The sequence below is a fragment of the Labeo rohita genome, unplaced genomic scaffold, assembly GCF_022985175.1.
Source record: "Labeo rohita strain BAU-BD-2019 unplaced genomic scaffold, IGBB_LRoh.1.0 scaffold_1128, whole genome shotgun sequence".
NCBI lineage: Eukaryota > Metazoa > Chordata > Actinopteri > Cypriniformes > Cyprinidae > Labeo > Labeo rohita.
Genome location: NW_026127261.1, coordinates 9,862 through 23,472, shown reverse-complemented (window position 1 = coordinate 23,472; position 13,611 = coordinate 9,862). Strand labels below are relative to the sequence as shown.

The window sequence follows — 13,611 nt, the reverse complement described above, 5'->3', positions numbered from 1 at the left end:
GTCACCTATTTTATCCCTGAGTTAAAATGAGGCTGTTAGTATAAATGAATGCATGTAGTTTGGTTCAATTATCTTAAAATAGTTTGAACTTGAATAAAATTAGTTAATACACATGTTGCCATTTTTAGGTTATCTTTTCTTCAATGTACTTTCATTAATCTATACATAAAAACCTCAGAAAAAAAAATAAATAAATATATGCACAGTTTTTAAAATCATTCAAGTATAGTTCATTTAAAATACACACTATATTTTTATACATTTAGCTACTTAACATAGACAACGAATATAAAATGAATGTAAATGTAAAATTTAACATTGCAAAATATGAAAAATGAAAAATGTTTTCACTATTATAAACATTTAAAATCTTAAGAACAGTAACTATATATACTATGCGTTCAGTGTGTCTGTGTGTGTGTGTGTGTGAACAAGGAGGGACAAACTCTGTCATGGGAGGATTCACACATTATTCTGCTGTGTTCTTAACAGATAGACTGCTTAGACCAGACCCTGAACTGTTGAATAAAATGTTTCACATGTTTGTTTTGTTCTGTCTGTGCTGGTGGAGTCTAATTGGTAAGTTATACATTTATTTATATGACTTTATGTATATATATATATATATATATATATATATATTTCAGTGCACAATAATAAAGCTGCTGCTACTGTTAGTATGTTGTTAAATTATTTTCATCTGCTGTGTTCAAATAATTTCTGTCTCTGCTGCTGTTCACACTTAAACCATTACAAACGGCTTTGTAAATTATCAGCAGACTTAATTTGTGACAAAATCTCTTTTAATGTTTTCAGGTGTCTTTAGTGAGTCATTGTTTTTGATGGAGGGAGATTCTGTTACTCTACACACTGATCTTACTGAAATACCTGAGGACGACGAAATACTGTGGAATTTTGGGTCTGAAAGGTCACTCATAGCTGAAATCAGTAAAACTGCTGGAATCTTCTCCACATATGGTGATGTTCTTGATGGGAGATTCAGAGACAGACTAAAGCTGGACAAAAAAACTGGATCTCTGACCATCACAAACATCACAACTCAACATGCTGGACGTTATGAAGTACTGATAAATGGAGCTAAACTGACATCAAAAGCATTCAGTGTTTCTGTCTATGGTGAGTAGAAATAATTTATTCAAATGTTCAAATATTATTGTTTTATTAAAGGAATAAGTTTACAGTGAGGCGGATACAATGGGAGTCAATGGGGTCAATTTTAGGGGGAATTTAAAGTAGAAGTGTGAGGCTTATAGTTTCATAAAAACACATTATTGTGTATTATTAGAACTAAAGCTGTCTAAAGTATATATATATATATGAAAGTATATATATATATATATATATATATATATATATATATATATATCAGCATATATATATATATATATATATATATATATATATATATATGAAAGTACCCCGACTTGTAAACGGATTAAATTACATTTTAAAATACTCACAATCTGAATACAGTTACTTTTTATCAATTAAATGATTACATATGAAGAGTTCAGATGCAAAAGCCTCTAGGTCCATGTGAAATTTTTCTTTACAATAAGCATACTTCTGATTGGGCTGAGACTGGGATTTAGTGAGTTTGACGTAAAAATTATTTGATGGACGTAAAAGATGTGTCGAGAGCATTCACTCAGTATCATTATCTCATTTTTGACCGAGGTGCTTTTAGCTGGTTTTGCATCGGAACTCTTCATATTTTTTTTATCTTTTAAATGTTCCTTTTTAAGATAGCCTACTGCTTATATACTTTTATAAAAGTCTTCAGTTTTCTCGGCATTCACACAAAGACCAGTCATTATTGAGGTGGCTACACAACATTTGACCATTGGATTTACGAAAAATAATTTCAGGTTTAAGAACTGCTTCAACATTACATTTGACACATTGCTCTTTATTTTAATTATTACTTAGTAGGTTATTATTAGCCATGTAATACTGTGTCTTTGGAGGCTTTTGTCTTTCAAACATACTCAAATGCTCAAATTCATGTTATTTCTTATTTACATGGAATGTAGGCATTCCCCTTTTTTTTGTAATCTGAACCTGCCTCAACTAATGTATTTACTTAAAGTACGCCCTGAGATTTAAAAATAAATATTTGAATAATTAAATATAATATTTGCATATTCACGGTTCTCTGGCGTTAGTTAATGGTCACATGACATGCACGTAAACAAATTATTATAGTAAATTATAGTGTTTTATTTTGATCGATGTTATTTTAAAATGATTTTTTGTTGTTAAAAACAATGAATGGAATAATATTTCTTACTCTTTTATATCAATATTATAGATGATTCTTTTAATATAATTCTGATAAATGAGATAATCTAAGTAATCTAAAAAGTTATCTAAAAGTAGTTTAGATTATATTACCTAAAACGTGTAATCTAAAGATTAATGTACTAACTACATTTTTTTTCCATGTAATTTGGAATCATGAGCTAATGAACTATAATGTATAAGCAATCTATCCAGCTCTGATTGTAATCTTACACAGGAAACATTAGTAAGTGATTTTTCAAAGTAATGTCACGTTAACACAAATTGTTTATGTCTTGTTGCTGTACAGATTAAACAATGAGTATCTATATTTCTGCTCATTCTCTGTGTTTTCCAGCTCATCTGCCTGTTCCTAACATTATCAGAGACTGCTCTGCATCGTCATCGAAGGAGAGTTGTTCATTGGTGTGTTCAGCTGTGAATGTGAGTGATGTGACTCTCTCCTGGTACAAAGGAAACAGTTTATTGTCCAGCATCAGTGTGTCTGGTCTCAGCATCAGTCTCTCTCTACCTCTGGAGGTGGAATATCAGGATAAAAACACCTACAGCTGTGTGATCAACAATCCCATCAACAACCAGACCACACATCTCAACATAACCGAGCACTGTCAGCCATGTGCAGGTAAGCCATGTACTAAGCTGATATCTCACAGTTATACAGTGCTGGTGTTTGATTGTTGCAGATCAGACAGACAGATTCAATCACACTAATAGCTCATTTTGTTCATTACAGATCAGGGTCTACCTTCATCTTATATAGTGGTGATCTCTATTCCTGTTGCTGTATCTCTGTTGATTGTTGCTGCAGTCGTGTTCTTCTGGATTTACAAGAAATGTAGAAAAACTGATCAAGAAGGCAAGTGTTACAAATAAAACAATACTTTAAAAATATTATCTAAATATACTGATTGATTGATATCCCTACTTATCATTTAATCACACTCATAATTCTCATCTAGTACCTTTTTTTAATGAAATTAAAAGTATGTGTAGTTATTGGGTTTGGTGGTTCCTTTGGATTACACTTATGTCAGGATATATGTATATATCCATATATAAAGGCACTGGGAAGCTATATTTAGCTATATAGCTATATATACTCGTCTCATTTGTGCAAGTTTGCATTCGATAATACAACAACTTTTCCGACACTTCACAAACATATTCTTGCATGTGTAAAGACGCACTGGTGTTCATCTCTATGTTCTACTTAAAGTACATTTAAGTACCCCATACAAAGAATGCAAATAACTTTGTTAAACATCTGGGTTTGATTTACAAATTATCTGTAAGTAACATCTCTTCACGTTTAATCATGAAGACATACTTTGCCAGGGACAGTGTGTGCACAAAAAGTGAAAATTGTGGCATTTTTAAAACTTAAATATTTAACTAAATGTTTGCATTAAAGTGCCTGTATTATGATATTTTAAGTGTTCTTATTTTGTTTTGAAGGTCTCAGGTCAAAAAAGACCTAATTTCTCACATTATACATAGCAAATCACCTAATTTTTCCTACCTGGTCTCACGGAGACGTGAAATATGTACCAATAAGTGCATATCACTGCAGTTTCCAAAATAAATGAATACTGGAGGCAGCAAAACTCTGACACCTTTTATTCCTTTTCACACAGTTACGATTAATAAAGATTATTTTTTGCACAATAACTTAAAGAACGATTTTAATATGCTTGGAGGTTTGAAAACTGGTGCTTTTGAATGTTAGCATCACATATCCAGCTTCATATCTATGGGTTTTCATAGCCAGTAGGTTTGTTCGGTAACTCACGCATGTAGGGAGATGTACTTGAGAGGCTCCAGTACGAATCCCGTGTAACTACGGTTCGACAAAACAGTTCAAATGTGCACACATGGAAGATTCAAATGACACGCTCACGTCAACAAATGTGTTTTTATAATAGTTTTGCATTTGTCAACACTATCGGGTAGGTTTAGGGTTGGTTTTGGTGTAGGGCATTTTCCAACACAATAGAGCATTAACTTTTAGTGACAGTCCCCGGATATTTGAACTCTGAACCGCCACAATATGTACCTGAAGCAATATAACAAAAACACAGCAATACGTACCTGTATCAACGTAATAAAACGTGCCAAGGTTCACCTATTGAACCTGTGTTTAAGCGCCACTCAGTGGACATTTCTCCTTGAAACTGCTGCGAAACGTGGTACGTAAAAACGGTGTTTCAGAAAAGTACCCAAAGGTACTTAAGTAAGAAAAGTAAGAAAGACTCAGTATTAATCGACACAGTTTTAGGTAACAATGGTCCCACAGAAAACAGTAATGACTCTTGTCTCTTCAGATCCCTAAGAGAATTTGCTTTTGTAACAGGAAACAGCATCTTCTCGACACGTCTACAACAGGAACTAGCGGAAGGGTTTGAGGTCAGGTCAAAGTAGACGCTGTTTGTAAGCAGCCAATGAAAACCACAGGCTATATATAAAGATATATATATATATATATATATATAACTGACATCCTAATGTTTGTACACAGAAGCTTTCCAGACGAAGTGCTCTGTAACAGACAAATTTTAGACTTACATGTGGTAAACCTTAATAGATCTTTTATATGCACAAACAGCTACACACTACATGAAAGGTAATATTTGGGAAAAAAAGCATAATGGGGCACTTTAACTTTTTTAAATTTAACAGCGCCAAATAACACGTATTGAATACACAGATATAGTTAAGACTGCGTTTTGTTGTTTTAATCCATCTATTATTGCTGTTGAAACAGTTGAGACTCGCGATGACGAGATTACTTACACTGAGCCAGTGTTCTACAAAAGAAATGCACATAAATCGGTAAGATCATTTATTCCTGTGTTGTGTGTCTCTGTATGATTTCAGCAGTGAGTCAGATTTCGTTCAGTGTGCGCTTGTGTTTTTGTCTGCATAATGATCCATTGCACACACCAGAAACATTTCTATAATTATAAAAGCCTCATTTTTATTAGATAGACCAAATTTTATTTCAAATTTTAGTCTATTAAATATTCTGATATGATTCAGTATATTTGTTGAGTATTGCCCATTGACCAGTGTTGGGGAAAGTTACTTTTAAAACTAATGTGTTACAATATTGCGTTACTCCATTTTAAAAAGTAACTAATTGTGTTAGTTATGCATTACATTACTTTAAAAAAAAAAAAAAATCCCCTTTACTAATGATCAATCTGTCAATAAATGGGAAAACATAAACTAGAATTACTTAACTGAAAATGTAAATTCGATATTTAATGAATTACCTTACTAGTTAGTTGAAAAAAGTAATCTAATTGCGTAACTCACGTTACTTGTAATACGTTATCCCCAACGCTGATTATGACTAACATGTCTATCTACATCTTGTGTATCCAAAGTGTAAACTTATCAAAATTTTGGATATACCAGAGCATTCTGAGGAAAAATGCCAAGTTTAATGAACTTCCTCCAGTGTGCTAAATGATCATCGGTTTTAACTGACAGATGAAGGCAGATGTCATCCACTAGGATCAGTCTTTCTAAAGATGAACTAGGGCCTGCCATAATATCAGTCTATATAACACAATGTTGTGGTATGATCAACATTGACTGTTTTTATTGCGCCTTTCTAGTGGTTATATTATTTGTCCTTTTTGGAGCTTGAAAGCCCCTGCTCATCTCCTGTCAGTTTATGAAATAGTGCTTAAATTGTGAAACTGAATGTAAAATTCTTATGTTTGTGAAAAACATTGGTTTCATGCATTTTGAATGATGTATGGGTGAGTAAATGATGAGAGAGTTAAAATTTTTAGGCTATCACTGAATCAATAATTTCCTGTTAATCATGGTATAAAGAGCTCAATAAACAAAGGTAACTTGGCTTGTATTATCCCTTGAGTCTTCACGTTTCATATATATATATATATATATATATATATATATATATATATATATATATATGAAGAGTTTAGATGCAAAACCAGCTAAAAGCCATCTCGGTCAAAAATGAGATAATGATACTGAGTGAATGCTCTCGACACATATTATACGTCCATCAAATACTTTTTCTTCAAACTTGCTAAAATACCAGCCTCAGCCCAATCAGAAGTACCAGTATTTACATAGAAACCTATACATCTGAGCCTGATAAAAATGCATTTTTTAAAGAAAGACAACAGATGGATCTAGCTGGTTTTGCATCTGAACTCTTCATATATATATTTGTGTCCTCATCATGTCTTCAAGCATGCACACACACAAACACACACACACACAGACACACACACAGACACACACAATGCAAGTAATTCTTAATTTGTCACTTTTTATTTAAAATATTTCACATCTTGCATGTTTTTTTTTTTTTTTTACAGAATGAGAATATTACAGAATATGAGCACGTGGACTATACACCTGTCGCCATAAGAAAGGAGGAAACTCGTACAAAACCCGAGTCTGTGGTTGAGTTCCAGGAGTGCTCAGCATATCCGAATGATTTCTGAAAAATCATATGATACTGAAGTAATGATGCTAACAATTCAGCTTGATCACAGGAATAAATAAAATTTTACAATACAGTCACACAGAAAACAGTCATTTTAAATCATTGTAATATTTCACAATCTTACTGTTTTTACTGTACTCTACTTTTGATCAAATAAATGCAAGCTTGATGATCAGAACAGACTACAAATGTCTCACTTATTCTGTTGATCACACACTGATCATTTACAATATTTAAGCAGCTTTCTAAAACAATGGATAAATTAGTAAAACTAAAACATCAATGTTCAGTTAATTGTTGTAATATTCTAAAACAGGTTTTTAAGGAGTTATGTGTATGACAGTATGTTTGAAACTCTAAAACAGAAATGACTTTTCCTAAAACTTTTACAACACAAAAATAGGCTTCACCATGTACTTATATTGAGGTAGTTTACAACAAGTACCAAACAAAACAAATGCAAAAAAGGTAGTAAGTGAACAAGAGTGCCACCCAGTGTTATTTTAGTATCACTGACATACTATTATACTGTTGTTACACTATATTATAGTTGTTTATGTTTGTTTGTTTTAATATTTTCAGTTTTCATAATTTTGCTGGGCCTTTAAACATTTTAATAAATTTATTTTTAAAATTATTTAATTAAATATGTGTACCCATTTTCATCACAGTTTTTAGCACAAATTAAACTCAGTTCAATAAAAATGAGAAATGTTGCTTTGACAACTAAATGAAAAACATGCTTTTGTTACTATTTTATTTTACTTCATGCAACATTTATTTTATTTCAAGAAACAAAACACTGTTTTTGTTTCAGTTTACTATAACCCTGGTCCCACCAAAAAACAGGGCTTCCAGCATATCTGAATCATGTTAAGGCAAATCATCGTTATCACACAGTGATTATAACCATTTACAGTGTACATTTATGCTACATCTTGACCCTAAAGCAGAGTCATAACATCCTTCTAATACAAAATGTATTCATATCACTGTTCATTTACAAAGTAATCTTGCACAATATATCTAACAATACGATATTTGCACAGTATATCTCACACTACTGCACCCTTTCGCCTCCGGTGGAAGAAGTACTTGTAATAAAATACAGCTGCAATCACCAGCAGGAGAAAAACAGCAGCACATATCCCTGCTATAAGACCTGAAGATGGACCTGAATGTGAAACAAAAAAGACATACAGTCATTATTACAAGAGGTCAACTGATAATCAAGGTTACCACTATATTTTTCTGATATTTACATCTCCTCTTTGGTTAAAATTTGTATGATATTGACTTTAACTGATAAATAGCGCCATCTGGTGTGTTTTTTTTTAAGAACAGTAGCTAAAACCACATCACAGCACTGAGAAATCAACATGAAGCAGGACAAGAGGACAACTGATTATCACACAACAGTGAACTGATAAAGTGAATCAAAATTACACTCACCAATGACAGTGATGCTGAATCTCTTAAAGCTGATGATGCTGATGCTGTGACGACGACGAATGCTGTGGACGACCTGAAGTTTATAATCTCCAGAGTCTGTGGTTCTGGAGTTTGTGATGATCAGAGATCCAGTTTGTTGATCCAGCTCCAGTCTGTCTCTGAATCTTCCATCACATTGTTCATCTGTACAGATATTACTCTGATCTCCAGTGATTTCAGCGATGAGAATGTCATTAAAATACCATCTCATTACATCATTTGGCTTTTTTATTTCACCAGGATTCAAAGTAACAGGATCCCCCTCCTTCACTGACATTTCCTTCACTTCATCTCGCCCATCAGCAGGAACACCTGAAACACAAACCAACAGCTGACTGTAGCTCTATTGGTTAAAGAAGTATCATAGAGAACTGTATGCGCTTCTCAGTCTGAAAAGCAATATTTGTCCACTTTTTTATTCTGAACTTCAAATTCTACTTTCAAATCAAAAGTGACAAAATGATCTGTCTAGATGTCAATTAAAATAAAAAAAAATAACTGTTATGTCACTACTATGCCACTAATAAACAACTTTTTTTTAATGTTAAATGACTCACCACCAACAGCAACATTGAAAATCTTTTGGATGATTTTTTTCCTGATGATCTGTAGTTTATAATCTCCAGTATCTGTGGTTCTGACGTTCATGATGGTCAGAGATCCAGTCTGATAGTCCAACTTCAATCTGTCTCTGAATCTTTCATCACATTGTTCATCTGTACAGATCTTACTCTGATCTCCAGTGATTTGTGCGATGCGAATGCCATTAAAATACCATCTAATTCTGTCTTGGTTTGATTTTACATCAGTTTGTAGAGTGACTGAATCTCCCTCCATCACTGACACTGACATTCCATCTGTTTCTACGCCAGACGAATCTGAAGAAAAAAAATAACAAATTATTATGTCATTAAAAAAAAAAAAAAAAAAAATAAAATTGAACGTGAAACAAGAAATAACAAAAACAAACAAGAAAGTGTTCTTGTATTACAGATCATACAGTTTTAGAGAAATATGTCTGGATTCATAATATAACATGCAAACAAACGTTTGATATAGATCATTTCACTCAGAACAAGACTTTTCCTTCCACCGCACTACTTCTTTCATTGTTTGCATGTAAATGTACTTGATGGATGTCTTTAACCTTATTTGCAGCCTTGCGCGAAAGACAGATTTCTTTAAAAATTGAATGTGGTGCTCAAGTCAAAAGAGGTTCAACTTTTCTATGGGGATTCTCGGTGTTTTTTTGTTTGTTTGTTTTTCGGGCTACGTCCGTATGCCTGAGGTTTGACTACACCTGATACCCTTTTCTGCCATTATTGTGCCCATATCACCAGACAATTTCAGTTGTTTTAATGATCCTTACAGCTTGCAACAGCAAAATACACACAATACCCACAATGACACTGCCAAGCAAATAAATATATTGAACAACAGGATAAAAAAAACAAAAACTACAAATTATTTCCATGTTTTTGCCGTAAACAAATACTCTACTCATGCTCTCTCCGCATATATACAGTACAGACAAACTTGTTAAAGCTACTCTGATGATTTTATCAGTAAAATGGTTTAGCAAATTAAAAGCTACATGATATTTCTCACTAGCTATGAAATAGCGGCGCTGTTGTTGGAGCACATTAGAGATGCACAGACTTATTATTATTATTAACCGCATAGCCTGCTATCAACAGCCCCAGCCTCTATTACTAAGTCTAAAATGACATTTTAGAACTAGCAAATGAGGCTTGGGATTAGATATGTAAGAAATTAGTCCTGCACACAATGTCTTGAGGTGTGTTAACAGTAGTATAAACGGAATAACTCACTTTGCATCATGGCCGTATCACCACCTCGTAATAATTCAATGGTCTGTTGTCAATTATGTCTTACAATTACATTAGAATATAAAAGCTCACCTTTTCAAACATTCTACAATAAATACATAATTCAAATCGCAAAGGAAAATGTATTGACTGGCTTAATTATACTCACCCGTGACAGTAATGCTGAATCTCTTGATGCTGATGATGCTGTGGTGAGGATGGATGTGGCTGTTGTTCTGTAGTTTATAAACTCCAGCGTCTGTGGTGTTGATGTTTGTGATGGTCAGAGATCCAGTCTGATGATCCAGCTTCAGTCTGTTTTTAAATCTCTCTTCACATTGTTCCTCTGTACAGAGCTTACTCTGATCTCCAGCGATTTTAGCAATGAGATTGTCATTAAAAAACCATGTCATCGAATCATTTGGATTTTTTACTAGACCAGGATCTAAAGTGACAGATTCTCCCTCCATCGCCGACTTGCTATTTGTTTTATCCGTTTCTGCACCAGACACAGCTGAAACAAAATCCAACAGCTTATTTCAGGATCTTTTTTTATACTCCAAATATATACTATACTCCAAAAACAGATGTGAAAATGAATAGCAGTGTACACTTGGGGGACAAAAAAATAAATAATAATAAAAAAAATTAAAAATCTGATTCATAGGCATGTTTAACATGCTTTGAAATGTTATGTGACTCACCAAGAACAGTAACACTAAAGAACTTTTGAATGATTCTTTTGCTGATTGTGTGAAGTTGAAAAACCCCGGCGTCTGTAGTTCTGATGTCTGTGATGGTCAGATCACCTGTTTGATTGTTCAGCTTCAATCTGTCTTCGAATCTCTCTTTGCACTGTTCATCTGTACAGATTTTATTCTGATTTCCACGGATTTGAGCGATGCGGATGTCACTAAAATACCATGTCATTCTGTCTTGTTGGTTTGTTTGAACATCAGTGTGTAGAGTGACTGAATCTCCCTCAATCACTGACACTTCATCTCTATCATCATCAATATCATTGACTGAAAAAGCAATTAACAAATAATTATGTAACCCTACTGGAAGAGAGGGATAATAATATACAAAAGGAAAGTGCTGCACTTTTTTTCTAAATATAATAATGGTTATAGTTAGAGTCTATATTCAAAACGTAATACATGCAAGCAAACAGCAGAAGAACATAATAAATTTGCACATTCACTCATCTCATGTATAATCCCACATCATGACTCACAAGCCTACTATCCCTAGCTAATACCATCTTAACAATCGTGACACTAGCTATGTCAGACATCAGCTATCTAAAACAGCAATAACTGACAAGTAATACATTTTTGTCTAGTTAAAGCTGCAGTCCGTAACTTTTGGCGCTCTAGCGGTTAATAAACAGAACTGCATGCGTCTTGCGGAAGAACATTGTAGCCGGAACCTCTTTTCTCTGTTTATGTCTATGACGAGTCACACAGGCTTCCCCCAGCGGTTAGACTAGATCCAGTCTATAGTCCGAATTTAAAACTTATTATACATGTACCGTAGTGATTCACGATAAGTCAAAAACACGGTTTGGAAAATAGATTAATGATGTACTCACTTATTATACACATCATGTAAATTATGAACACAAAAAGTTACGCACTGCAGCAGACCTGACAGAAAATGAAACTAAGCCAGCTTAGCTATTAACGTTTACGGAAGTATATATTTAAACGACTTACCAGAGAAGAAATGTAGACACAATATGAGCAAAACAAAGACCCTTATTTTCAACATTTTTTCCGCTGAAAAATGAGTGCTGATTTTGTGGATTTTGTGCCCATTTTGGTTTACATATACACCAAGACGTCCACATCAAGAATGAAAGCGAACGTTCACGAGTTCTTTAGACGTCAAATAACCGAAACTTATGTCAAAAACAGAAAAACACGAATTGATTGTTTTGCTTTCGATTACTTCACTCGCCTCTCCGGGCCTGAGATGTGGATACTCAGTCACCTGCGCTTCCTTCTTCTTCTTTTCTTATAGATCTTCTTATTCTTGTTCACTCCTTTTGAGCGAGTATTGCCGCCACCTACTGTGTACCTTGCTCACATGGGTAATGAACCTGTATTGCTGTTAAAACAACAACAACAACAACAACAACAATAATAATAATAATAAAATGCGCCCACCCACCCCAGAGGATCAGCTCCTTCAACTCATGCTCTGATTTTTTCTAAAACATCACATTTATCACACATACGTGCTTCCTATAATTAATGCAGTGTTGAATTTAGCCCTGTGTGTCCCAACCTTAATCTAGAAATCATTACTACTTCTTTTCTATGCCGTCCACAAATCTGTTTTTTTTCCCCCTACTGATTTTACAATGTCATAATACCACCTAACTGTGCTGCTGTTTTCCCACCATAAATGTATTATTTTCCTGTTAATCACTGATTTTATCTAACTTCCTCCCAAAGGTACCTTTATATTCACCAGGTTTTTCTTTAATGCTTCTTTTGCTAACGTTTCAACTTGCTAGCATCACTTGTAATAGACACCGGCCGTGGATTATGTAGGATTCATAATTACTTACAAAGAAGTTCAAAAATCATTGCTATTTTTTTTTTTTTATAGCAAGTACAGGCCTATAAAGATATGCTATGTTTATGCCTTTATTCGCTGATATGCAATATTTAAAATGCATATTGACTTACAGACTGCTGCTCTTATTGTTCTGACATTTATTATGATTGTGGTATCTACCCAGGATACCACTCCGTTACTAATCGTATTTATAATGTATAAGGTTTATCACATAGCGTGCACAGTGATACATGTTATTCCGTAGCGCCCTCTAGAGGACATTACGTGATGTGAAGTTGTGTTTATATTGGATATGAAAGTGAAAGTGACCTGAAGTGTGGTCAATTATGGTGACTCATACTTAGATCTTGTGCTCTGCTTTTAACCCATCCAAGTCCACACACAAGTAAATATTGAACACAATATATATATATATATATATATATATATATATATATATATATATATATATATATATATATTAAATACTATTATATATATATATATATATATATATATATATATATAAACAGCTCTTTTAAATAGCTTATAAATGCCCGTGCACATTTTCCTTTCACTTTCAAATAGCGCAATTCGGTCAATTCCTTATCCGTACAACAACAAACTTATATAAAACATAGACATGCTATTAACAAAACGAGTAAAAATACACCATGCTATAAGCCTAATATACAATAACAAATAACTTAAAAGGTTTAAACATAAAAGACAACAGGAAAAAAAAAAGACACTGTGGAACCAAATTAATAAGAAATGGAACGATTATTACCAAAATGAATGAATTCTGGGCGCACGGAATACATTGATGTAATATAAAATAAATGCATTTCACAAAATTGAAATAAAGTAAAAATAAGCAAACACTAAATAGCCTAAGAATAGAATGGA

At 33.4% G+C, this 13,611-nt stretch overlaps 2 protein-coding genes across 2 annotated transcripts; one reads left to right on the top strand and one right to left on the bottom strand.

Moving 5' to 3' along the window:
• The first annotated feature begins 474 nt into the window (after window positions 1–474).
• LOC127157600 (SLAM family member 5-like) lies at window positions 475–4,740 on the top strand. The gene is made up of 5 exons (XM_051100840.1): window positions 475–579; window positions 817–1,137; window positions 2,660–2,944; window positions 3,056–3,178; window positions 4,673–4,740. Exons 1-5 carry the CDS (start codon window positions 531–533, stop codon window positions 4,738–4,740), a joined length of 846 nt encoding a protein of 281 aa, XP_050956797.1. The 5' UTR covers window positions 475–530.
• A 1,893-nt stretch (window positions 4,741–6,633) lies between these two features.
• Window positions 6,634–12,207, bottom strand: LOC127157599 (uncharacterized). The gene is made up of 6 exons (XM_051100839.1): window positions 11,853–12,207; window positions 10,839–11,159; window positions 10,304–10,648; window positions 8,863–9,183; window positions 8,267–8,617; window positions 6,634–7,988 (listed from the first exon to the last, which is right to left on the bottom strand). Exons 1-6 carry the CDS (start codon window positions 11,905–11,907, stop codon window positions 7,870–7,872), a joined length of 1,512 nt encoding a protein of 503 aa, XP_050956796.1. The 5' UTR covers window positions 11,908–12,207; the 3' UTR covers window positions 6,634–7,869.
• Window positions 12,208–13,611: the final 1,404 nt, after the last annotated feature.